We start from the raw sequence: 24,747 nt of genomic DNA on the forward strand, positions 1-24,747 counted from the left end.
CGGCGCCGGAAGTGAGTGAGCATTTCCGGCGGCCATCCCCGCGGTGCGGACGCCTCTACAGTTCAGCTGTCCCAGGCTCTTCTTGCCGTCATGAAGGACGTTCCTGGCTTCTTACAGCAGAGCCAGAGCTCCGGGCCCGGCCAGGCCGCCGTGTGGCACCGTCTGGAGGAGCTCTACACGAAGAAGTGAGCGCCCAGCCGAGGGGCCCCGGGCCCCAGTGATGGGAGAGTGGGGCAGAGAGGGGGCGACGGGGGGAGGGGCGGGACGTTGATGGGCCGAGGGTGCTCAGCCCCGCGTGCGGAGAGCGGGCGCAGGCTAGGCCGGGGAGGTGCGCTGAGGAGGGAGAGGGGGTGACAGCCCACGGGGACTGAGGAGCAGAGCCATAGGCAGAGTTTGGGGGCCTAGGGTTAACTGCCATCCTGACCGAGGGGCTGTGACTGAGGTTCTGAATTCCCCTGGTATTACGAAAAGGGGTCAGGGCTTTAAAGGATGTTCGCTCTTGATTCCAGTCAAACAAGCGAACACCCTTTCGGAGGTCTGGCTGCCATGCATTTTTGAATAGCAGATCCTGGTGTCTTAGCCTTGGTATCGTGTGGCTGCATCTACGCCATCTTTTCTCAGCGGCCTGGAGCGGATAAACCAGAGCCGAGTGCAGTTTTGTTTTTTCCCCTGTTGATTCTGCAGCTGGTTACACACTGGGTTTCAACCACGTCTCCCCCCTCCCATGGACCCTACTTTCCATTACATTTCATATTGGGCTTTGTACTCCTGAGATCTCAGGGTTTGGGCTTATTTAGAAACAGGATGAATTTTATAACAAATTGTCTGTTGCTAAGCACCAACCTCTTTTTAAATGAATAGAGTAAGTTGCTAGCATTGTTCCATAGGAAAGTACACCTCCTGTAATAACTTCCCTGTTAACAACCCTAGCGTTCAGCATTGTGCCTTTTACATAGAAAATGAATACTTTTTTGGATGATGTTCAGCAGCCTTCTATCAGCGTTATTTGCATTCTTAGAAATTAAACTTTGGTTTCAAATGTACTGTCATTTTTCTAGAGGGCTTATTCCTTTGCCCATTTAATCCTTTATTCGTCCCATTTGCAGCGGAGGAAACAAGCTCACTTTAAGCTTCTTCCCTGAGATACTCAGCTAATAAGTAGAAGAGCCAGGATTTCAACTTAGATATGTGTGATTCCAAATTCTTGGTTTCAATCAGACCTCACAGTAACTCTTGAGGTACTCTAAAAAGATGTTCTCCAGGATGGCATACCATTGAATAGCAGAGCCAGGAAAAGAGCTCAGGTTTATTAGAATCTGCGTTCGCTTTCTTCCTGTTACACAGTAGGAACTGGCTACTATTTATTATTTGATAGGACCACCAAGGCTGGTGGTGTCTGTGACTGCATATTAGTTTATAGGTCTTAAGGGCCTTATGTTTTTCAGGTTGTGGCATCAACTGACACTCCAGGTGCTTGATTTTGTGCAGGACCCATGCTTTGCCCAAGGAGATGGCCTCATTAAGGTAAATGATTTGCCATGCTAGGTCAGATTATATAAATATAAATGACTTTTAAAGATAGTAGGTGGGCTTTTTATTAATACACTATACCTACTCAGCCGTCAGTATGTCAGGTACTGTTCTAAGGGTCTTGTATATTTACTCATTTACTCTTTACAGCAACATTGGGAGATAAGCACTACTGTTATCCTATTCATTTGATGTAGAAGTTAACACCAAGAGATTGAGTAACTTGCCATGGATCACAGCTAATAGGTGGTAGAAGAAGCTTCAAATACAGTCTGGCTTCTTCTGAAATCCCTGTCTAAAATCCTGTCTTACAGCATAGGATGCCCTGTATCTTATCGTTCATAGACTTTTTTTCAGTACTGTACTTTTGGAAACTGTTATTCAAAATTGAAAGTGCAAAATCAGTGGGGGTGGGGGTAGGATGTAGTGGAAGATAACCGTAGGAATCTTATAGATAACCGTTATCACCACTCTTCCTTCACTCCCACTGATTCTGCTTACTTGCCCAAATGCTTTGTCTTGGGTAGTGTGGAAGATAGGGCCTCTTTTGTGCTTCACTTGGAGGTGGGGAGGTTTGGAGAGAGAAATCTTCTGTAGTAGAGCACTTTTAGAATTTTTGTTAACGGGGTGGGGGGGGGGGAATTCTCTGCCCCAGCCTTCCCTACGCTCCGTAGCAAACCCCCACCAATTTGTTCACTGGTAGCTTCCTTTTTAAAATCTTTCTTGACATCTTACTCTTTGATGCCTTTCTCTCTCAGATTCTGAATGAATCAGAGATTTATACCTGCATTGGAACCAAAAACTAGTTCTTTTTTTTTTTAATATTATTATTATTATTATTTTAGATTTTATTTATTTATTTGACAGAGAGAGACACAGCGAGAGAGGGAACGCAAGCAGGGGGAGTGGGAGAGGGAGAAGCAGACTTCCCGCGGAGCAGGGAGCCAGATGTGGGGCTCAATCCCAGGATCCTGGGATCATGACCTGAGCCGAAGGCAGACGCTTAACGACTGAGCCACCCAGGTGCCCCAAAAACTAGTTCTTGATAGCTTGAGTTATTTGCCCTGGGTACATTACTTTATATGTGCTCACAGTGAAGCTTATCACCTTATTACCCCACCACCTGGGATCCTAAGATTTTCTTGTGTTTTATACCCACCAGTTTGACATTTCACTACTTCAAAGGAACTTGTATTCATCTGTAAACCTAAAGATTTTGCTGGGCATTCTGTCTTCTGGATTATGTGGGAAAATGATAAATTAGAGCTATCTTCATATTTTTCCCTAAGGTTCTATATCATAGCGATGAATAATTCATGATTATTCATCTCTATTCTTCGCTCTCTTGTCTTTAAATCACTTTCTACACAGAGCAAAATATTACCTCAACCCCATGTAACGTAACACTTAACTCAGGTCAGCAGACTGGCGTTTACTGTTTCAGTGGGCGAGCAAACCTTTAAAAATTGTTGGGACTCAGCCCACAGAACTTTCAAATACATAGTGTTCATGAATCTGCTGTGACCAGTAGTAATTTTGAGTTTCTTTTTTCTTTGGAGGGGTTTTTACATAAATTGTAATGGATATCAGAAAAGTTAGAATACCCTCTTAATGAAAAGGATATCTTTGAAATAGTCCTTTGTAATGAAAAAGCCATTTTATTTATTTTTTTTTAAGATTTTATTTATTTATTTGAGAGAGAGAGAATGAGACATAGAGAGCACGAGAGGGAAGAGGGTCAGGGGGAGAAGCAGACTTCCCGCCGAGCCGGGAGCCCGATGTGGGACTCGATCCCGGGACTCCAGGATCATGACCTGAGCCGAAGGCAGTCACTTAACCAACTGAGCCACCCAGGCGCCCAAAGCCATTTTATTTAGATTGTTCTCTGCTGGGTGCCAGATTTATCTTTCTTAAAGATTTGTATTTATGTATTTGACAGAGAGAGAGAGAGCACAAGCAGGGGGAGTGGCAGGCAGAGGGAGAAGCAGACTCCCCGCTGAACAGGGAGTTCAGTCCTAGGACCCTGGCATCGGGACCCCAGCCGAAGGCAGACGCCTAACTGACTGAGCCACCCAGGCACCCCATGCTGGGTGCCAGATTTAAATCACTCACTGAATACCCTCCCCCCAGTTTTACTGAGAAATAATTGACGTATAATACTGTATTAGTTTAAGGTGTACAATGTAATGGCTTGGTATATGTGTATGTGCAAATTGATCACAGTAAGTCTAGTTAACATCCATCTCATGGTTATGCTTTTTTTTCTTCTCGCGATGACAACTTTTATGATCTGCTCTCTTAGTAACTTTCAAATATACAGCACAGTATTGTTAACTGTAGTCACTGTGCTGTACATTCTGCCTCCAGGACTTAATTATCTTATGACTGGACATTTTGTACCTTTCGACCACCTTCAGCCATTTCTTGCACCCCTCAACCCCTGCCTCTGACAACCACCAATCTGTTCTCTGTTATCTGTGAGTTCAGTTTTTTTAGATTTCACGTAGAAGTGAATCATACAGTATTTGTCTTTCTTTGTCTAACTTATTTCACTAAGCAAAACGCCCTCCGGTTTCATCCATGTTGTCACAAATGGCAGGATTTCCTTCTTTTTTTTTTTAAGTTTTTTTTATTTATTTGACAGACAGAAACACAGCGAGAGAGGGAACACAAGCAGGGGGAGTGGGAGAGGGAGAAGCAGGCTTCCCGCCGAGCAGGGAGCCCGATGTGGGGCTCGATCCCAGGACCCTGGGATCATGACCTGAGCCGAAGGCAGACGCTTAACGACCGAGCCACCCAGGTGCCCCAGGATTTCCTTCTTTTTATGGCTGAATAACATCCTACACTCTGTGTGCATATGCACCACATTTTCTTTCACAGGGACGTTTCCATCTTTCTGTCTTCACATCCCAGAGGAATCACAGACTCTCCTTATCCAAGTTGACCCCATCTGGATGCTCCCTCTCCCCGCTTTGCCCAGTTACCCAGCGATAAGCTCAGAGGTCATTGTCAGTTCCCATTTCCTTTCCTGTGACCAGCGAACCTCTCAGACCCTTCGTCTACCCTCACTTTCCTGTCTTTACTAGTAGCCTCAGCTGGTCTCTGTCCCTCCCTCTGTTCCCTCTCTATCCTCCCTGCCCCCAGTCAAGCTTACAAAGTAGAAGTGTGGCCATGTGTTTGCACTGGCTCTGGTTTGCCTTCAGGACAAGGTCAAGCGCCAGTGCCTCCCACGGTCTGTGTCCTTCAGAAATGCTCCTAAAACACAGTGCAGTGTTTCTTCAGTGCTCTTGCACATGTCTCTTCCTGTCTGGAATGTTCTCCCAGCTCTATACTCCCTCTCCCATACCAAATTTGTCCAGCTCTCTAACGTTCTTCCTTCCTTAAAACTCAATTATCACCATTTCTGGAATAATCTTTGGAACCTCTCCTTTTGGCTGATCCACCCATGTGTTTTTTTCCCTCACTGTAAACACACAGTATTGTCACTTACTTGTTTACAAGTCTGCTCTACTAGACCAGGAATCCTTGCAAGCCCAGCTTTTATTTTATACATTCTCTGTCTGTAGTACCTAGCAAAGAGCCTGAGTACGTACTGAAGTGTTTGCTGAATGGCAAATAAATTTGGTAGTGTAGGCTACACCCTCTAAAATCTGAAGGTTAGTGAATCTTTCAAACTGATAATCTGTTTTACCTAAAATACTTTGGAGAAAAATAGGAATTGGTCTCTAGGAGATTCTTATAGGTCAGGAATCTAATTCCCAGGAAGAAAACCATAGCTTTCTTCAGTAATCCATTGGTGATTAATAAACCCAAATATGGGTCTCATGTCATTCCGCCAACATTTCTGCAGTGCCTGCTATGTGGTGGGCATTGTGGTCACTTTTGATTTTGCAGAATGAAAGACATCCTGTAATTACTCTATGTGTTTTGGTTCCACAGCTTTATGAAAACTTCATCAGTGAATTTGAACACAGGTAAAACACCTTTGTCAGTTTTTGACTTTGAACATGAAAACATAGATGCTTAATGACACTCAAAGACTGGTGGTTTTTATTTCAGGGTGAATCCTTTGTCCCTGGTAGAAATCATTCTTCATGTAGTTAGACAGATGACTGGTGAGTCTCATTTTGTGTCATAAAGGAGCAGATCCAAATGGTAATTAAAATGATTTTGAAATATAAGTTAATTGAACTTTTACATTTTGATAGAAAATGCCAGATTCTAAGTTATGTTTTTATTATATTTTATGATCTAAACATAAAGATTATCCTACCTGTATTGTGGTTGGTAGGAACCAATCTCTAAAGATACTCTGTTGGTGGTTCTTCTGACATTGTTCTTCTGCCGTTTCTAGATCCTAATGTGGCTCTTACTTTTCTGGAAAAGACTCGTGAAAAGGTAAATATGAAGTCTGAGCCAAATCTTTAGAATGTGCATGACTTATGGTTTTGCGTCTGCGCTTGCTGTACACACTTTGTGGAGACCAGCGTGTCTCTTATCCTGTAAGTGAAGCCAGTATGCAGGTGTTTTGTTCATCTCCTGCCCACACTTCTCAGGTCCCCTTGTTTCTGACATCTGTAGGTGAAAAGCAGCGATGAGGCAGTGATCCTGTGTAAAACTGCGATTGGAGCTCTAAAATTAAACATCGGGGACCTACAGGTCACAAAGGTAAGCGTGCCATAGTACAGGTTTGTCTTTGGTTTACAAAGTGGTTTAGGGTTAAGGGGGGAGAATCCTATTTCTCCAGTTTACTTTTTCAAGTGATTTTAAATTATAGAAAAGTTGCAGACGTAGCACGAAGAACTCTCATATATTCTCTCTCACACTCCCATTGCTGACATTTCTTAACCCCATCATTCTGTGTGTATGCGTGTGTGCATGCATGCAAGTTTTGGTTTTGGTTTTCAAAATCACCGAGAGTCACTTGCTGCTATGAGGCCTGTTATCCTTTAATATAAGAGGACTGCCCTGGGCAAGCACAGCACGTCTGTCAGCAGGAGGGTTCCAGACAGCCCCAGGCTGTCCATATGGGCCCTCACTGACCAGGGTCAGCCCACTCACCATGACAGGTCACAGGCTGCTCCTCCACCCTCTCTACCTCCTAATCCTTGTTGAAGTTTCCTGTCTCTTTCTTATTTCCACTTTAGTATAATTTGGGGGACAGATGTGGGTATGGATGGCAGTAAGACCAACTTATGTGGTCAGTCCACCTTGTTGAACCAGAGACTACCTGTGTTTGTTTCGGGTTTGGGTTTTTTGGTAACCATAATATTTAAGAAAATACGGGGGTAAGTGTTGATGTTCTCATTGCCCTAAAATAACACTTCTTATTTCTTATTGCTTCCCAGTCCTATCCTGCATGCATACTTACTACATTTTGCTTTGAAATATTTAAGACATATTGAAAGCCATAAAACACTATAAAGAATTCTGTCATGGGTGTCCACGTACCCCACCCGGCTTAGGAATGAGGCAGCACTGCACAGTTGGAGCTGCTGGGCCCTCAGAACACGTTCGTGCACCAGCAGTGCTCCCGTGCGTGTGTTTGGTGTTCCTCGTGCTTGTGTGGTTCCTGATGCTCACTAGATAGGGATGTGTAAGTCTAAGTGATAATGCAGTATTGTTTTAAGTTACTGGCTCGGTGTGAGGTTTGAGAGTCATCATGTTGGTACCTGTGACCATTCATTCTTAGTGTTATTTGGTATTTTACTGTTACAGCTGTTTCACAGGCTATGCGTCAGTCTCCTATTGAAGGGATTCAGGATTTTTTCCTATTACGAACAGTGCTGTTAGTTATCATTATTTCTGTGCCTGGTTCCTTGTGTATGTGGGCAGAATCCCACCAGCACGTGTGCCTGGAGGTGAGGCTACAGGTATAAGGTGTATGCTCTACGCCTTTACCAGATGTGGTCAAACCTTTCTCCAAGATGGCTCACGCTCCCCTAGCACCATACAAGCACTTCCAAAGCTCATTTCTTCAATACTTGGTATTTTCAGACTATTTAATTCTCGCCAGTGTGGTGGAGATGAAATGCCATCTCATCGGGGATTTATTGACCCCTCCATTCATGTCTCCACTTCTGTAAATTGCCTGTTAATATCTTTGGTTTTGCCCTTTCTTTTCTGTGTTGCTTTCCTCCTGTTGATTTGTAAGAGTTCTTTATATAGGGGCGCCTGGGTGGCTAAGTCATTAAGCATCTGCCTTCGGCTGAGGTCATGATCCCAGTGTCCTGGGATCAAATCCCGCATTGGGCTCCCTGCTTGGTAGGAAGCCTGCTTCTCCCTCTGCCACTCCCCCTGTTTGCGTTCCTGCTCTTACTCTCTCTCTCTCTCTCTCTCTCTCTCTCTGTCAGATAAATAAATAAATAAAACCTTTGGAGAGAAAAAAAAAGAGTTCTTTATATAGTGTTGGTCATACTCCCTGGTGGGTTACATGTGCAGTAAATTTCTTTGCCCAGTCTGTAGCTTGTTTTTTTTCTTTTTTGTGTGTGTCTTAGATGAACTGAAGTTTTCCATTTTAACATAGTCCTATCAGTCTTTGTCATATATTTCCTTAAAAGTGCTTTAAGTTAAAAAGAAGGGCAATCTTGCTTCCTGCATGTAGGAAACAATTGAAGATGTTGAAGAGATGCTCAACAACCTCCCTGGTGTGACATCAGTTCACAGTCGTTTCTACGACCTCTCCAGTAAATATTATCAAACAGTCGGAAACCACGCGGCCTACTACAAAGATGCCCTGCGGTTTCTGGGCTGTGTCGACATCAAGGATCTACCAGGTAACACGGAGCCATTAAAGTCCATGTCGAAGGAGCATGCTCTTGAGGCATGGTAGCAGGTCTCAGAAGTTACTCTGGTGTATCCATCCCTCGTTGAAGAAACCCCAGGTGGTAGAGGGTGGAAAGAGCCGTGCAAGCATCAGTTTCTCCCCGGGTCTGCCTTCGGCATTTAGCTCAGGTGAAAACAAGGCTGCACCCTGTAGTCCTTCGCTGTTCCCTCTCTAGTCTTTCCTGTTCTCTGAATCAGAGGCCTTTGTGAGAAGCACAGCGATGTCACTGTCTTGGCCCCTGCAGCATGAAGGGCACGGTGAAACCCTGCACTGAGAATCTTGTGCCGGAAACTGAGCAAGACCCAGGGGAATACCTTAGAAAAATCTTTCAAGTATCTGAGGAATGGAAAGAAAGATGAATGATAGTTTTGGGGAAAGTGCAAGGAGGGTGTTTAGAAAGGAAATATGAACCCGTTTTAGATGTTTCTCACAGTACACTGTTGAAGCTCTGGGGACCAGCAACTCCTAAAAATGGTGCAGTTTGAGTTCCTTCGTCTCAAGAAGCACATTGGAAAAGCAAGCAACGTGGTCAGGAGAGTGGGATTGTTGTAGGGACAGGAAGTAGGTTCACTCTATTCTGAAAAGAGGCCAGATGAGTTGACTTTAAGAGAAATAAGAGGTGATGCTTCCAGGAAGTAGATTAACTGCTTTAGAAAGTAGAAATAGAGTCATGTATTTAGGCAGAAATAAGTAAACGAATGAATGTGTTTCCCACAAAACCTGTATATGTGCTTCCAGGTATAACTTGAGTCGATCCAGTACTGTAAAAGAGAGGACTAACGGGGCACCCGAGTGGCCCAGTCGGTTAAGCATCGGACGCTGGGTTTTGGCTCAGGTCATGACCTCAGGGTCAGGGGATCGAGCCCCACATCCGGCTCCGCGCGGAACATGGGGCCTGCTTGAGATTCTTTCTCCCTCTGCCCCTCCCCACCTTCCCTCTCTAAAAGACAAAATACGTAAAATAAAAATAAAAAAGATAAAAATTTAAAAAAAAAGAAACGTGTTAAGGCTTTGTGATATAACCATTACAGGGAGTGGTTTCTTTACTTTTTTGGGATTTTTAAAGGCAGACAGGACTGATTCTCATAACTGGGGTGTCACCGGAGGTGTGTTGTTGCCGTAGTGTCTGAGCAGCAGGAGAGAGCGTTCACGCTGGGACTAGCAGGACTTCTTGGCGAGGGAGTTTTTAACTTTGGAGAACTCGTAAGTGGACCCTGGGCACAGATTTCTGAACAAGGGGGAGACATTTTTTTTGCCAGCTAACCATCTCCTCCTTGCAGCTCATGCACCCCGTGCTGGAATCACTGAGGAGCACCGACCGGCAGTGGCTGATTGACACCCTTTATGCGTTTAACAGTGGCAACGTAGAGAGATTCCAGACACTGAAAACCGCCTGGGGCCAGCAGGTCAGTCATGGGAAGGACGGCTGAGCGCTCCTACAGTGCCGCTGGCTCTCTGTCATCCTGCGTCCATTCATTGATTTAACGCATGTTTTCTGTGCACCTTCCCTCTACACCCCAGGCACTGGGGAGATAGGAGATAAAGACAGGCCGGTCTTGCTCTCATAGAGCAGGTGGTTAAGTGGCTAGTTACAGTAGTAACTCAGTTACTATGATAGTGCTCAGTGCTATACTAACAGAATATGATAGGGGAGTGTCATCTGGGTGACGGGTGTCACAGAGGACCCAAAAGGAGTAATGCTCTGTGTCTGCTCTTAGGTGTGAGTAGAATTTAACCAAGTGAAGGATATGAGAAGAGTATATTCAACAGGGGAGAGGAAGCTTTTAGCATGTTGCTGAACTGAAATAGGGTCTGTGAGGCCAGAATGAGTGAGTGACGAGAGCCGGGGAGAGCCTGGGGTTCGGGAAGGCAGGATAGTCTGTACAGGAAGGGAGTGGTCAGTGCGGGGGGCGGGGGGGATGGACAGTGTAGAGGGAAAGGGGTCAGCAGGGGAGAGGGCACTGGGCTAGGAGAGGAGCCTCTAGGAGGTGTGAATTAGGGAGAAGAGGTGTTAACGAGGACCTGAGCTTTCATAGTAAGTTTATTTTTTAAATGAAATTATTAGAAGCAAATATTACTAAATTGTTCATAGTGATAGGGATGATTGTTTTTGTACTTTCCAAAATAAACTTGTAGAATTCACACATAGTGGAGCCAAGTAGATGTAAATGGGCTGGGAAGAGGCAGAAAACAAGACCAGCCAACCCTAACTATAGTCTGTGTGTTGATCTCTGAAAGAAACAAATGTGCCACTTGGAAAGAAAGTTGGCTAGCTGTAGAAACATAAGGAAAGAAAGAACATCAGAGGTGCCTTGCCAGCAGTATCTGTCTAAGCAGCGAGAGCCCATTTGGGGGGAGTGGGCTCTTTGTGAAGAGTTTGACCTGTCCCATACCTGTGGCAGAAACGTCCCTGGGGGACTGCCTGTGTTGGGGTATGAGTTCCTAAATGTTTGAATCAGGGAACCCATTCTCCCTTTTTGTCTCTGCTTAGCAGTAACCCGTGACCTACCTGCAAGGCGACTGTGCAGGTCATGCAGAAGGGCATGTTCTGGTTCTCACGACAGTGCTGTTTTTCATCACAAGTTAATAACTTGCTCTTTCAGTTCAGAACAACTCCCTGGGACTTAAGGAATGTGTTCCTCAGAGGCCCCACTTACACGGAGCTGACCAAGCAGGCAGTGCACTTGCACCTGCTCAGGCACAGACGGGTCCTTCCTTGCTTTTCTTTGTGCCAAGAGTCTCCTTGAAACGCCTGCACCTGGGTCCTACCCCCTGGTGTCTGTGGCATTAGTATGCATCTCACCTGGTAAATGCCTTATGTGGGAGCATAGCCTTTTGGGGATGCACCAGTTAATAGTGTCCTAAGAAAAGTGAGCCTCCGTGACCCTATGGTGTAAGGTGTTTGGACGTGCCAAGTTTCTTTTCGTTCAATCTGTTGTAGAAAGAATTTCAAAGCCCAGGTTAGGTAACTGGTATCTTTCTACTTTTCAGCCTGATTTAGCAGCCAACGAAGCCCAGCTTCTGAGGAAAATTCAGTTGTTGTGCCTCATGGAGGTAAGCAAGCACCCAGGAACCACTCTGATTTCAGACCCTGCAGGTGAGCCCATGAGGTCCTGCAAACTCTCCAAGCCTCCTGTAGGGATACTTTGGCCACAGCCCCTCTCTACCACCTTCCTTTTTCTTCTGCCACCATTGGCTTTTTTCCGTTTGTATTTGAGTCTCATCTTAGATAATGCCTCCTCTGAGAGGTATTCCCTGACCGTCTGAGGTAAAGTAGCTGCCACCTTATTATATGTGCCATTTGACATATGTTCTTCTGTGTTTCCCGACTAGAATTTAAGCTTCTTGAGGAAATGGACCTTACATTTCTGTGCCACCACGCTGTTCCCAGCTCAAGTACAGCCCTGGCACACAGCAGCCTCAAGCATTTGCTCGGGGCATGAATACTGACCATTGCCAACAACTGCTGTGAAGCTTATTTCACCTTATTATCTGAGCATGGGAAGCTTGTTCCTAATAAGATACATGGCTGATATTAAGGAAAAGTTTAGTATGTGGGATAGTAACAAGATCTGTATTTTCAGAGCAAGAATTGACAAAAACATTCTATCAGTCAGTTCTCTGGCAATTTTTATTTGGAAAAATAGTTAACAAAAAATTTTTTTTCAGATGACTTTCACACGACCTGCCAATCACAGACAACTCACTTTTGAAGAAATTGCCAAAAGTGCTAAAATCACTGTGAACGAGGTACAGTTGTTGGACTCAGGATGGTCCGGTGGTAGAGCTGCCACCCAGAGGGGTCGGAGCTCCTATAAGCACTGCTCCCCAGACTCCACAAACTGCAGAAGACACTGTCTCATTCCCCCAAACTTTAGGGCCTTGGGGTGACTCACATCAGCCCCTCTTTGAGCAGGTGGAGTTGCTAGTGATGAAGGCGCTCTCGGTGGGTCTGGTGAAAGGCAGCATTGACGAGGTGGATAAGCGGGTACACATGACCTGGGTGCAGCCCCGAGTGTTGGATCTGCAGCAGGTAACACATAGTTCACTTCTGTGGGTGGTTCGGATGGTATCTGTGCTTAGTTTCACTTGGATGGAAGCCATTTAGGAAGAAAGCAGTATTGACGAGAGATTTCGGAGAATATTTTACTGCTGTGGGGACTAAGGGTTTTTTAAAGAACCTAATTTAATACAAGCCTGGGGTTTGAACCTTGCATTTAAAAGCTTATCATAATTACAGTGCTGGTTGTGCTGATGATGCCTTTTAATCTTAAAATTGGTACTCTGATCAAATATGTTCCTAGTTCTGTGGTTTGAGCTCAGATCCATCTTGTCCATATTTGCTGGAAATGTAATCCTGTGGATTTCCTCTATTCTTACCTGTTTTCTTTCATGCAAGTTTTTTTTAAATGTCCTTGCGATAAGAATTGACTGGGATGATGCCCTTTCACACAGTTCACTCCCCCAGCTCTGGTGTCCTTTTTATTAGTGCTGCCCTAAAGAATCAGCTGGAGATGTACGCCTGGGATTCCCAAGTGTCCTAACACCCGTGTGGTCCTGGTTTGCCTTAGATCAAGGGAATGAAGGACCGCCTGGAGTTCTGGTGCACCGATGTGAGGGGCATGGAGATGCTGGTGGAGCACCAGGCCCACGATATCCTCACCTAGAGCCCCCTGCCTCACCCGTGTGTGGCAGCTGAGAAGATCTGCATTTAATTGGGGGTGGGGGTGGGATTCTGTTTGTGGAGTAGGGACTGTTCTTCCTGCTGTGAAAACAGGACTGTCACTGGTGGGGGGCTTGGCCACAGAGAGAAACCTCCTTTGTGGGTGTCTCCCGTAGCCCACAGTGGGGAGGGGTCACGGGTCTCTGGTGATGAGGCGGGCAAGAGTGTGCATGTGCCCTGAGGAATGAGGAGTAGCCTTGAGGTGTGTGGGGACACCACTTGGAGGCTCGTCTCCATTACATCCACCTGTGTGAACAGCTCTGGTGTCATATGAGAATGTTCCTGTAATAAACGCCTTTGTTTTGTCCTTTTTGTGGTCCTGTTTCCTTAGTCTTAGCTTCCAGGTCAAGCCTGGGCCTAAGAGATTAGAAAGCAGGAGATGGGAGGTAGGGCTTGGTGGGGGTTTGGCCTCAGCCCTCCTTTCCTACCCTGGGAAAAGGGCAGCCTTGCACATACAGGGCACGGGTCCAAGGAAGCAAGTCTTATCTGTTGTGGCTCAGACATGGTGTCCACCCACTACCACCCAGCCAGGGCCATCTGGGGCCCCGGTGCCCCAGCCAGCAGCCCTCAGCCCAGTGCTGTGTCCGGTGGGGGGGGGGGGTGCTTGTACACAAATGACACAACCACCAAGTGAACACTGGGTGGAGGGAGGGGTTTAATGGGGCCGTTGGCCCTGTGCCTGGAGCCCAAGCTGCGGAGCCTTCATGCTGCAGAGCTTCTCTTGTAGCTGTCCAGGTGGGCTAAGACCCAGCCTGCAGGAATCAGGAAGCTGAGGAACAGCACAGAGAGCCCAGTGGCTTGCTCCTGGGTTGAGGAAAGCACATGTGAGTCCACCAGACCATTACCAGGTCATTCCTGGCTCACTGAGGAAGGCTGTCTACCTGCCCCTCTGTCCCCTCGTCCTGCAGTGTGGGAGGCCTTCTAACCAGAGCAGCAGTCCAGAGTTAGAGACATCCTCCCCTGCCCCCTCTGCTCTTATGGGACCCTCAGCCCAGCCCCAGACTTCTTTTTTGTCAGGTGGAAAGAGCCTGCAATGCACGAGCAGGGGCTGCTGTAGTCATCAGTGTGGACAGCCTCTACAGAGACCCAGACTAGCAGCCCTGGGCCCCAGTCTCTGTGGAACAGGACCTCTTATCATAGCCTGGGCAGGCCACGTGTCCCTCGACCTTGAACTTCTGACCAGATGCAACATGTGCCCTCCCTTCCAGATACTGGCAGACATGTGTGTCAGGTGCTGTGCAGGACAGAAGAGACAGCTGAGATTCGGGTCCCACAAACAAGGGCAGGGCCTTTTCCCTAAATGGCAGTCCTGCTCAGAAGCCTGGCTGGAGGAAATAGGACTCCTCATACTGCGTGTGCATTTGTGTGCATGCACACACAAAGCACACAAAGGCCATCTCACCTGGAGCCAGGTTCCAAAGAACCAGCTATACATCCCCTTCACTCGGATTCCTCCTGAAACAGAGCCCCGGGCCCAATCATCCCTCCCTGTTCTCTAAAACAGAGTCCAATGCCAGGTCGGAAACCAATTCTTCCTCTTGACTTGGCCTTCTAGCAGATTCGGAGTAACATTGCCCAGAACTGGGCCCCTAGGCTGGGTTCAAATCTTAGCTTCACCGGTGATATGACCTTGAACAAATGACCTTCTAGACCTTGGTTATTGATGCTTAACACAGAGGTAGTTGTCTGCTCTCCTGGAGCGCGAGGGTGACAGGTCTGTGTTTTTGCCTGTGCTCTCACGGACCCTCAAAGCAGCCCATTCTTTCCCTTCAATGAGCGGCGAAGCTGGAATATACACTGAGTGCCCTTCAGGCTCAGCTGTTAGCACCCCTCATTTGCCAGAAGGCAAATGGGGGCCTGAAAACAGAGAGACCACCATCCCCTCACTGACTCTGCTGGATGCTTTGGGAGCCTGACCTCCAGGCAATGGATGCAAGGACCTCTTTCCTGGAGGAGGGACAGTGTCCCAGCCATAGGACTGCATTCTCGCACAAGGATCACCTCTAGAGGCTGCAGGCCTGAGAATATATTCCTCCCCGCCTTTACCAGCCTGGCCTTCTGTATGCTGCCCCCAAACCCACCTCATCTTCTGCACTCTGCAGGACTGCCCACTCCCCCTGCTCAAGTCAGCACTCCTGCGGCACCAGAGGTACTCACCATGGGAGAAGTGGGCGTCCGGGCTGGCTTGGCAGAGATGTGCACCTTGGGAACCACCCAGCCCCCCAGAGGGGCCTGCAGCAGCCTGGTGGTACAGGCTAATCTCAGCATGGTAGTTGAGCCGAGCTCCTCCTGGAGTCCAGCAAAGTTCGTGTATCTGCTCACTCGGGTGTTGGGGCTTTTTATAGCTCAAGGAGGGGAGCTGCAGCTGTCCCCTCTTGTCATGGTGCTTGGCAGAGAGGACGCCCCCTTGGAAGTGGGTGAGAGCCAGCCTCAGGCCAGCAGCCTCCAGGCACTGTCCCTGCTGTAGCACCCGAGGGCCTTCGAGCCCTTCGCAGTGCAGGCAGGCTTGGCCCTCTCTTCAAAGGGCCTTCATTTCTCTGTGAAAAATGCACTCAACAAAGAAGCAGTACCAGGGGAGTCAGAGAGTTTGAGAATGCAAGAGGGGGAAAGTGACCTAAGTTAAGAGTGAATCTTAAGTATCTGGAGTGTCAGCTGGCGATGCCGCGTAGAGCTATTTTAAAATTCTCTAACTTAGGAATTCCTGGCTGAGCTGCCCAGCCTTCTGATTCTTAACACCCAGCTGGGTGTTCTCAGAGCCCCGCTCCTCCCCGGCACAGCACGTGGTGAGTCTGAAGAGCCTCCCTGCTGATTTCAGCGGTGCTGTTGCTAACACTGACACGACAGCCTTAGTTCCCAGAGGAGACCCTCACGATTGCACCGTGGACAAACTGAGGTGGGAAGAAGGTCAGCAGACACTTTGTGAGTGCGAGTTCAGGGGCCAGGGGGCACTTAGGCCACTGCCTCTGGGCCCACATTCGGGTAAAGGCTCCCAGGGCCAAATGTGCTGGGTCCACGGTACCCACCAGACCTGGGGTAATCAGCCTGTAACCTGCCCACATGCCATGTGTGAGCTCAGAGCCTCCCTGCCTCTCTTCTCTTATTTCTACAGAAAATGAGTTACTCATTTCTTCCCACAGCAAACATCTACTAGTAAATTTGTTTTCCTGCTCTCTGAGAGACTATTTCACACCTTCTCTCTGTACCAGCAGCCCCCTACACATACACACACACCTTCGTCAGAGACCTGCTGCTGATTTCCTTGAGATAATGGAAGTGACCAGATGTGACCCACTGTTGACCCCGGTTACTGCCCTCCAGGAGAGCAGCGGCCCTGAGCCCCTGGGCTGAGTCAGATGCCAAGCTCAAGTCCCCAGCAGCTTCTCCAGCCCCTCTGTCCTTGGTTACTGGATGACGAGCCCCTGGTCTTTTTGCCAGCTTGTCCAGATCCTGCCTGACCCCCGACAGCCCCAGGACTTTTGCAATCTCTCCATCCACCTTCTCCACCTTTTGGCCGTGACAGCCCAGCTGCTTATCAATCATGATATTTAGGATGTACTGATGCTGACCCTTATCCCCACCTTTGGTGGAGTTCCCAAGGCCCTGCAGTGTGTCCCCCTGCTCTTTCCCTTCCCAGCTGCTCAGGTCAAATGTCTGAGCAGCACCCTCTGGTGCTCACACTCCACACCAGGTCACCAACAGCACCACACCCCACCAAGCCGATTCCCCACCCTCACCCAGTCCAACCTTGAGCGTGTCCTCTGAGACTGCCCCACCCAGTAGCCAGGACAGCCTTGGAGAACAACCAGCTCCTACCACTGAGGCTGTTCAGCCTCTTCCACAGGCTCGGCCCACCTCCCTCCCTTGGCTTCCCAGGCCTGAATGGTCTAACCTTGCCCTCACCTGCTCCCTACCCCCTAATGCCAGCCCCCTGCCTCGTTCCAGACACACCTCACTCCCCCCCACACTGGTGCCTTTGCCTGGACAGCCTTTGCCTCGTGTTTTCAAATCATTCAGGTCCTGTTCCAATGACCTCTCCTCAGACATACCTTACTGACGGTCTGCTTTCATGGCTGGAATATAAGCCCCATGAGGGCACGGACTTTGTTGGGTTCGTCACAGAACTGTTGGCGCCTGGCAGATTTTCAGTCCGTGTTGGAAGGGTGGATGGGGAGGGAAAGAAGGAGAGTTGGGCGGGGGGTGGCTGACTGGCTGGGGTTGGAAGGACAAATATAGTTTCCATCCCATGGCCAGCACTGGCTTGGCTTGAGGAGTGCACAGTTGAGTCAGACGAGTAGGAATATGGCAGGGTTTCATTCTACTGTCAGAATGACCTGGATTACTGTGCACAGCGATAAAGTTCACAGCTCAGAGTGCACCTTTAGCTGTCTCTGACCTGATCAGCGTGGGTGTAGACCAGTAGCTGAGGAGCAGCAGGGCACCTGACCCCAGACTCAGCCATGGTCACCATCCTCACAGGGTATGATCACGCCCCAGTCCGTCTGTTTAGAAACGGTGAGTTGATGATCTGAATACATTGCACAGGAAACGTGATTTTACATTTGTTCTTCCCTGGAAACCACGCTTGTTCTAAATGTGAGGCTCATTTCTGGGCTTCCCACCCCGCCTCCCACTGTCTTCCTTCGTCTTGGTTTTCCAGAGAGAAGGCAAGCCCTCAGAAGCTGGAGGAGGGAGTGTGCCCTGAATGTTATCTCCAGCAATGCTAAGTCCCAAGTCCCGATGCCAGCCTCAGGCCGTGGGGGGCTCTGCCCCTCCTCTAGAGTAATCCCTTCTGCCTAAACCTTTAATTATAGCTTTGGGGTCCAGTCAGGAATAAGACTGTGGGTCAGACGATCAATCATGCAACCTACAGTGTTTCTTTTTTCACAGAAAAGACCTGCTGTCCCCAACCACCCAGGCCTGGTTCTAAGGAAGGCCTTCTCCACCCTTCCCAGCTTGGGGGGGGCGGGGTTATAAGGAGTGGGGGGCTACTAGATGGAAGAGGCCTTGGTGAGGGCCAGGACAGGGGGGCTGGGGACTGTGGTCCAAGGGAGAGAAATGTCCCAGGCCTCTCCCTCAAACTTCTATGCTACACCAGCTTTTGCTTTCAACCCCTTCTCATCCATTCCCACAGGCCTAACCTTTCCAACCTTTCTCAGCACAAACCGACCCTCCTTGTTTCTGTGCTCGCATAGCTTCCGGGGGTTCTACCACCCACTGGTGAGCTTCAGACCTCAACCAGACTGAGTTTTTAGTCCCCAGAACCACTTGTTCAAACCAAACCCTACGCAGATCCCTGCTGCCTCCAGCACACACAGATGGCATGGCCTCTCCCTTCATTGCTCTGAGGCTACACTAAGCCTCCACAGACCACTGCTCTGTGTCCTGGACTATTCTCCTCTTCCACTTGGAAGGAAAATGAAATGACCCAGGGAGAAAGGAGTGGTGGCCAAGTGCGGGGGGCAGGGGGGCAGGTGTCACAATGAACAAGAAAGTGAAAGGCTCTGAGGGGTGCAGGGCCAGATGAGTCCCCTGTAACAGCAGGAGAAACCAAGGCTTGGAGAGGGAGCAGGGCCCAGGGATCAGGGTCAGCCAGGCCTGTTCCGGCCTATTCTGGACAGGAGTGGCTTCAGGAAGAGCTCCTGAGGGCTCTGGAAGACAGAAGTACCCCTGTCACCTGGATCTTCACCATCATCTCCTTCGTCCACCCACACCCAGCACATACCTATCTCTGCCCTTGACCTGTCCTTACTGCTCCTGGGCGTTGGGGTAGAAGAGACCAGCCACCTGCACACATCCTCCCACTCAAAGCTGCCAGGCCACCTGGAAGGTCTGGGGTGACACCGTGGGCACAGGGCACCACCCTGTGTCCATACTTGGAACCACAGAAACTGCTGGAGAAAGCAGAGAGGCACTGACAGCGAGGCACAGGTTCTCAGCATCAGGGGCCCAGAAAAAATGCACATGCAGGCAAACATTTGCATGTTATTTATTTTAAAATTGTATTTATTTATGTATTTATTTTAGAGACAGAGACAGAGCACAAGCAGAGGGAGGGGCAGAGGGAGAGGGACAAGCAGACTCCACATTGAGTGCAGAGACTGACGTGGGACTGGATCCCACGACCCCGAGATCATGGCCTGAGCTGAAATCAGGAGTTGGATGCTCAAATGACTAAGCCACCCAGGCACCCCAAACATTTGCATATCATTTTTATTGCAAATCTATTTCATCACATAAAGCATTGGACCAGCAGCATCAGTATCACCCGGAAATTTGTTAGAAATCATTTAGAAATTCTGTGGCAGTCCCACAGTCCACTGTCACAATAGCCCTCCTAAGGAACTGTGATGCACAGACATGTTTAAGAACCATTTCTAGTCATATAAAAATGGATGCTTCCTGCTATTTCATTCAAAACTAAATGTCCACTTCCAGAAAGATCCAACTCTCACCCAGACCACAAAACTCAGCCTCTTCCTCTTATCTACAAAGACACACTTCCACTAAGTGTTTCTTATGTGTAGCAGCATTTACTGAAAACTCAGAGCTCATGGGTAGAGATCGCATGGAGGGGCCAGTTGCCCCCTCCTCAGCCCACATCTGCACTCTGCTGCCCTGAAGCCCTGCTCTCAAAGAGGCCCTTCCCATGTGGGACATGCCCAAGACACTCTGGTGCCACTCCACAGGCAGCAATTTACAACCTGGACTGTTCTTTGGTGTGATAGCTAATTTTATGTGTCAGCTCAGCAGGGCTGTTGTGCCCTGATATTGGGTCAAACATTCTGGATGTTCCTGTGAAGGTGATCTTTGGACGAGATTAATATATAAATGTGTGGACTCTGAGTAAAGCAGATTACCCTCCAGTGTAGGTGGGCCTCATTCAATCAGTTGAAGGCCTTAACAGAGCAAAGGCTGACTTACCCAGAGCAAGAAGGAATATTCTGCCAGCAGATGGCCTTTGGACTCAAGCCACATCAGCTGCTCTCTGGGCCTCCAGACTGCTGGCCCACCCTGCACATTTTGGACTCACCAAGTCTGCACAATCACATGAGCCAATTCCTTAGAGTAACCTCCCAACCCCTGCCCCATCTCTACCCCCCCCACACACATCCTGTTGGTCCTGATTCTCTGGTAGAACCCTGACAAATACAGTCACCAAAGTCCCAGAAGAGAAGTCCTTTGGCTGCTTTGTCCTTTCACCTTTGGCAATGAAAATAAAACTTTATTACACTTTCTTTTCTTTAATATGTAACATATTAAATGATGCCTAATGTAACCCAGACATGTCATTGGTCATAATAGCAAGAACATTTCACACCACTGTTACCTGATATATCAGTTTCTCTTGCTGTGTAACGAACTGTCACAGACCCAGCAGGTCAGAACAGTGTGCTCGTAATCTCAGTGTTTTCCAGGGTCAGCAGTCCAGATGTGGGTTGCTGGTCCTTTGCTCAGGTCTCACTCACTCACATCAGGGGTCATGGGGCCACGGTGCACATCTGAGGCTCAGGGTCCTCCTCCAAGGGCACTGCTTGTTGGCAGAATTCAGAGCCTTGAGGGAGTAGGGCTGAAGTCCTGACTTCTGGCTGGCTGTCGGCCGGGGACTGTCCTCAGCTCCTAGAGAGCACCCTCAGACTCTTGCCACAGAGCTCCCTCAATAAGTAGTTCACAACATGCTGTTTGCTACTCCAAGGCCAGCAAGAGAATCTTTCTTGTTTCAAATCCTTCTGGCATTTTAAAAACTAGTTTTTAAAGAACAGTTTTAGATTTACAGAAAAATTCTGAAGATAGCACAGAGTTCACATATAACCTACATCAAATTCCCCTATTAGTAACATTGTGCATGATGGTTAATTTATGTGTCAACTTGAATGGGCAATACAGTGCCCAGACTTTCACTCAAACATTTTTCCAGAGGTGTCTTTGAGGGTATTTCTGGATGAGATTGATATGTGCATCAGTGGACTGAATGAAAGAGATGACCCTCCCCAGTATGGGTGGGCCTCATCCAATCAGTTGAAGGCTGGTTTTGTTGGGGTTTGTTTTTTGTTTTGTTTTGTTTTGTTTTTAAGGTTGTCCCTTCCCTAAGAAAGAGGGAACTCCTCCTGCCTGCTTCATGTGGGACATGGATCTTTTCCTGCCTTCAGACACAAACTGAAACATCAGCTCTTTTAGGGTTTTAAGCCTGTAACTTTCAAACTGGAACTTCACCATCAGGTCTCCCACGGCTCCAGCTGTCAACTGCGGATCTTAGGACTTCTCAGTCTCCACAGTCGTGTGAGCCAATTCCTTATAGTAAGTCTGCAACTGTAACTATCTGTATCCTGCTAATTCTGTTTTCCTGAAGAACCCTGACTAATACAATTAGTATAGTACATTTGTCACAATTAATGAGCCAATATTGATCCATCATTCTTTTTTTTAATTTTTTATTGTTATGTTAATCACCATATATTACATCATTAGTTTTTGATGTAGTGTTCCATGATTCACTGTTTGTGTATAACACCCAGTGCTCCATGCAGAACGTGCCCTCTTTAATACCCATCACCAGGCTAACCCATCCCCCCACCCTCCTCCCCTCTAGAACCCTCAGTTTGTTTTTCAGAGTCCATCATCTCTCATGGTTCGTCTCCCCCTCTGACTTACTCCCCTTTATTCTTCCCCTCCTGCTATCTTCTTCTTTTTCTTTTTTCTTAACATATGTTGCATTATTTGTTTCAGAAGTACAGATCCGTGATTCAACAGTCTTGCACAATTCACAGTGCTCACCATAGCACATACCCTCCCCAATGTCTATCACCCAGCCACCCCATCCCTCCCACCCCCCACCACTCCAGCAACACTCAGTTTGTTTCCTGAGATTAAGAATTCCTCATATCAGGGAGGTCATATGATACATGTCTTTCTCTGATTGACTTATTTCACTCAGCATAACACCCTCCAGTTCCATCCACGTCATTGCAAATGGCAAGTTGATCCATCATTCTTAACTGAAGTCCACACTTTATGCAGATTTCCTCAGTTTCCCCCTAATGTCCTTTTCCTACTCCAGGACCTCACCCAGGACCCCACATGACATTCAGTCGTCATGTCTCCTGAGGCCCCTCTGGGCTGTGACAGCTTCTCAGACTTTCTGTTTTTGATGACCTTGACAGCTTGGAGGAGGACCAGTCAGGTATATTGGGTTGGATGGCTAGGATGACGCAGTATTGGAATTTGCTGTTTTTCTCACGATTAGGCTGGGGTTGTGGCGTTTGGGAGGAAAAGCACAGAGGCAAAGTGCCACCGTCTTCATGTCATGTCAGGTGCACACGATTGGCATGACGTGCCACCGTGATGCTGAGCTGGGTTGCTTGGCTGTGGTGTGCTTGTCTGTGGCCATTGCTGTGCCATTGCTCACTGTCCCCCCTTCGTCCTGTGCTCTTTGGAAGGAGGTCCCTCTGTACAGCCCGCACTTAAAGAGTGTAGGGTTATGCTCCACCTCCTTGAGGGTGGAGTATCTGCATAAATTATTTGGAATTCTTTTGCATGGGATATTTGTCTCCCATTTATTATTAATTATTATTTTTATCCACTTATTATTTATGCAATTATTTATATCAGTATGAATTCATGGGCTTTGCTTTATATGTTGGATTATATTCAATACTACTTTATTTTGTTGCTCAAATTTTCCCAGGTTTGGCATTGAGAGTTCTTTCTTTTGGCTCCCATGTCCCTTTGGCATACATAACCTGATCATTATGGAGTTTGTTTCTTTAATTTGTTTTGAACACTTCCTTACTTGCTGGCACAATAAAATGCTCCAGGCTCATCTTGCCTATTTTCTACCCCAATCCGAAAATAAGCCAAGGAGGCTGGTCCCTTTTATTTGTGAAAACACTAGAAACCAAGATCTGGGCAGTAGGTAGATGCATGACATTATGCACTTGTCAAAAAATTCATAGAACTTCACAGCACAGAGTGAACATTAATGTGTGCAAACTTCAAAATATCCTGGGAGTCAGGGATTCCCAAGGTGGAATGCAGTAGTCGCATTATACATTTATGAAACAATCTCTCTGTGCTGAGCCCAGTAACTTGGGAAGTGGTAAAGGAACTGCAAACAGTGTGGCACTCTAGCTTATAAAGTAGAAAACCCGAATGATGGTAGCAGACTGCCTTCCTGGACACAGGGCTGGACTATATCTCCCACCTTTTCCTACTATTAGGGTTGACCACACAATTCTGAGTGGAAGTAACATGAGTAAGTCCCTGATCTGACCATAAACATTCTCATGTATCAGGTTGTTTCCTACAGCAATCTTTATAGTAGGGGGGGAAATGGGAATAATCCAATTTGCATTAGTGGGGCACTGGTTAAATAACTTGTGGTACATCTCTGCAATGATGAAGGTAAAAAGAATGAGATCTATTTATATACACCAACAGGGAAAAGTGTCCAAAACATATTGGTTATTAAGTGAACAAAGCAAGTTAAGCATCATCATATAACATCCACATAATGGGATACTATTCAGCAACAAAAAGGAACAGACTACCAAGACATGTTGCCACATGGATGAATCTCACATACAGTACACTGAGTTAAAGAGCCAGCCTCAATAAACTACATGCTATCTCAAGGGCTGGCAAACCATCACCTATGAGAAAATTCAGCTCACATCTCATTTTTGTATCTCTTGTGAGTTAAAAAATGGGTTTGTTTTGTTTTGTTTTTAACATTTTTAAACAGTTGTGTGAAAAAAATACACTTAAAAATAAAGAATAATTAAAATACAGCATGTGAAAACTCATGAGATGCAACTAAACTCATGCCTTAAGGAAAACCTATGGTTCTAAATGTACACATACAAAAGAAGAAACACTGAAAACAAATGATATAAGAATTCCTCTCAAGAATTTAGGTGGAAAAAGAGCAAATTAAACTCCAAGAAAGTAAAAGGAATAAAAAAATAAATAAAAGTAGAAAATAAATGCACAAGAGAGGATTAACGAAGGCAAAAAAGTGAAAAATTTTTTCCTTGAAACAATTAATTGAGATATTCCCGGTATAACTATTCAAGAAAAAAGAGAGAAGATACAAATAGCCAATTTCAATAATGAAAAAGGATGAACATAGAAGCAAAATCCTTGGGGCGTCTGGATGGCTCAGTCATTAAGCGTCTGCCTTCGGGTCAGGTCATGATTCCGGGGTCCTGGGATCGAACCCCGCATCGGGCTCCCTGCTCCACGGGAAGTCTGCTTCTCCGTCTCCCACTTCCCCTGCTTGTTTTCCCTCTCTCGCTATCTCTCTTTGTCTGTCAAATAAATAAATTTAAAAAAAAAGAAGTAAAATCCTCAACAAAATATTAGCAAACCAAATTCAACAGTACATTAAAAGGGTCATACACCACAATCAAGTGGGATTTATTCCAAGGATTCCATGGTGGTTCAACATCCACAAATCAATCTGTGTGATACACCACATTAATAAAATGAAGAATAAAAATTATATGATCATCTCAATATATGAAGAAGAAGCACTTGACAAAATTTAACATCCATTTGCGATAAAAATTCTCAACACAGTGAGTAGCAAGGAAACATACCTCAACATAAGAAAGGCCGTATGTGACAAGCCCACAGCTAACATCATGCTCAATGTGAGGGCTTTTCCTCTAAG

At 47.0% G+C, this 24,747-nt stretch overlaps 2 protein-coding genes across 2 annotated transcripts; one reads left to right on the plus strand and one right to left on the minus strand.

Moving 5' to 3' along the window:
• The first annotated feature begins 3 nt into the window (after positions 1-3).
• On the plus strand, positions 4-13,386 carry PSMD13 (proteasome 26S subunit, non-ATPase 13). Its single transcript, XM_028094225.2, has 13 exons — positions 4-185; positions 1,446-1,524; positions 5,470-5,504; positions 5,590-5,645; positions 5,885-5,928; positions 6,112-6,198; positions 8,135-8,306; positions 9,480-9,559; positions 9,637-9,762; positions 11,348-11,410; positions 12,026-12,106; positions 12,273-12,389; positions 12,928-13,386. The coding sequence occupies exons 1-13, from the start codon at positions 91-93 to the stop codon at positions 13,021-13,023; spliced, it is 1,131 nt and encodes a 376-aa protein (XP_027950026.1). The 5' UTR covers positions 4-90; the 3' UTR covers positions 13,024-13,386.
• Positions 13,387-13,781: 395 nt separating this feature from the next.
• LOC148161313 (cytochrome c oxidase subunit 8B, mitochondrial-like) lies at positions 13,782-15,347 on the minus strand. The gene is made up of 2 exons (XM_088020822.1): positions 15,237-15,347; positions 13,782-13,883 (listed from the first exon to the last, which is right to left on the minus strand). The coding sequence occupies exons 1-2, from the start codon at positions 15,345-15,347 to the stop codon at positions 13,782-13,784; spliced, it is 213 nt and encodes a 70-aa protein (XP_087876948.1).
• Positions 15,348-24,747: the final 9,400 nt, after the last annotated feature.

The sequence above is a fragment of the Eumetopias jubatus genome, unplaced genomic scaffold (genome assembly GCF_037043125.1).
Source record: "Eumetopias jubatus isolate StellerSeaLion01/CBP00866 unplaced genomic scaffold, mEumJub1_p1.0 scaffold_196, whole genome shotgun sequence".
In the NCBI taxonomy this organism is placed as follows: Eukaryota; Metazoa; Chordata; class Mammalia; order Carnivora; family Otariidae; genus Eumetopias; species Eumetopias jubatus.

Excerpts from the sequence above, each read along its gene's own strand:
- PSMD13 (XM_028094225.2), top strand. The coding sequence starts at position 91 with ATGAAGGACGTTCCTGGCTTCTTACAGCAGAGCCAGAGCTCCGGGCCC. Across the intron at positions 1,525-5,469 it reads AAGGAGATGGCCTCATTAAG|CTTTATGAAAACTTCATCAG; the intron begins GTAAATGATTTG and ends TTGGTTCCACAG. Across the intron at positions 5,929-6,111 it reads TGGAAAAGACTCGTGAAAAG|GTGAAAAGCAGCGATGAGGC; the intron begins GTAAATATGAAG and ends TGACATCTGTAG.
- LOC148161313 (XM_088020822.1), bottom strand. The coding sequence starts at position 15,347 with ATGCTGAGATTAGCCTGTACCACCAGGCTGCTGCAGGCCCCTCTGGGG. Across the intron at positions 13,884-15,236 it reads GGACGCCCACTTCTCCCATG|GAGCAAGCCACTGGGCTCTC; the intron begins GTGAGTACCTCT and ends TCCTCAACCCAG.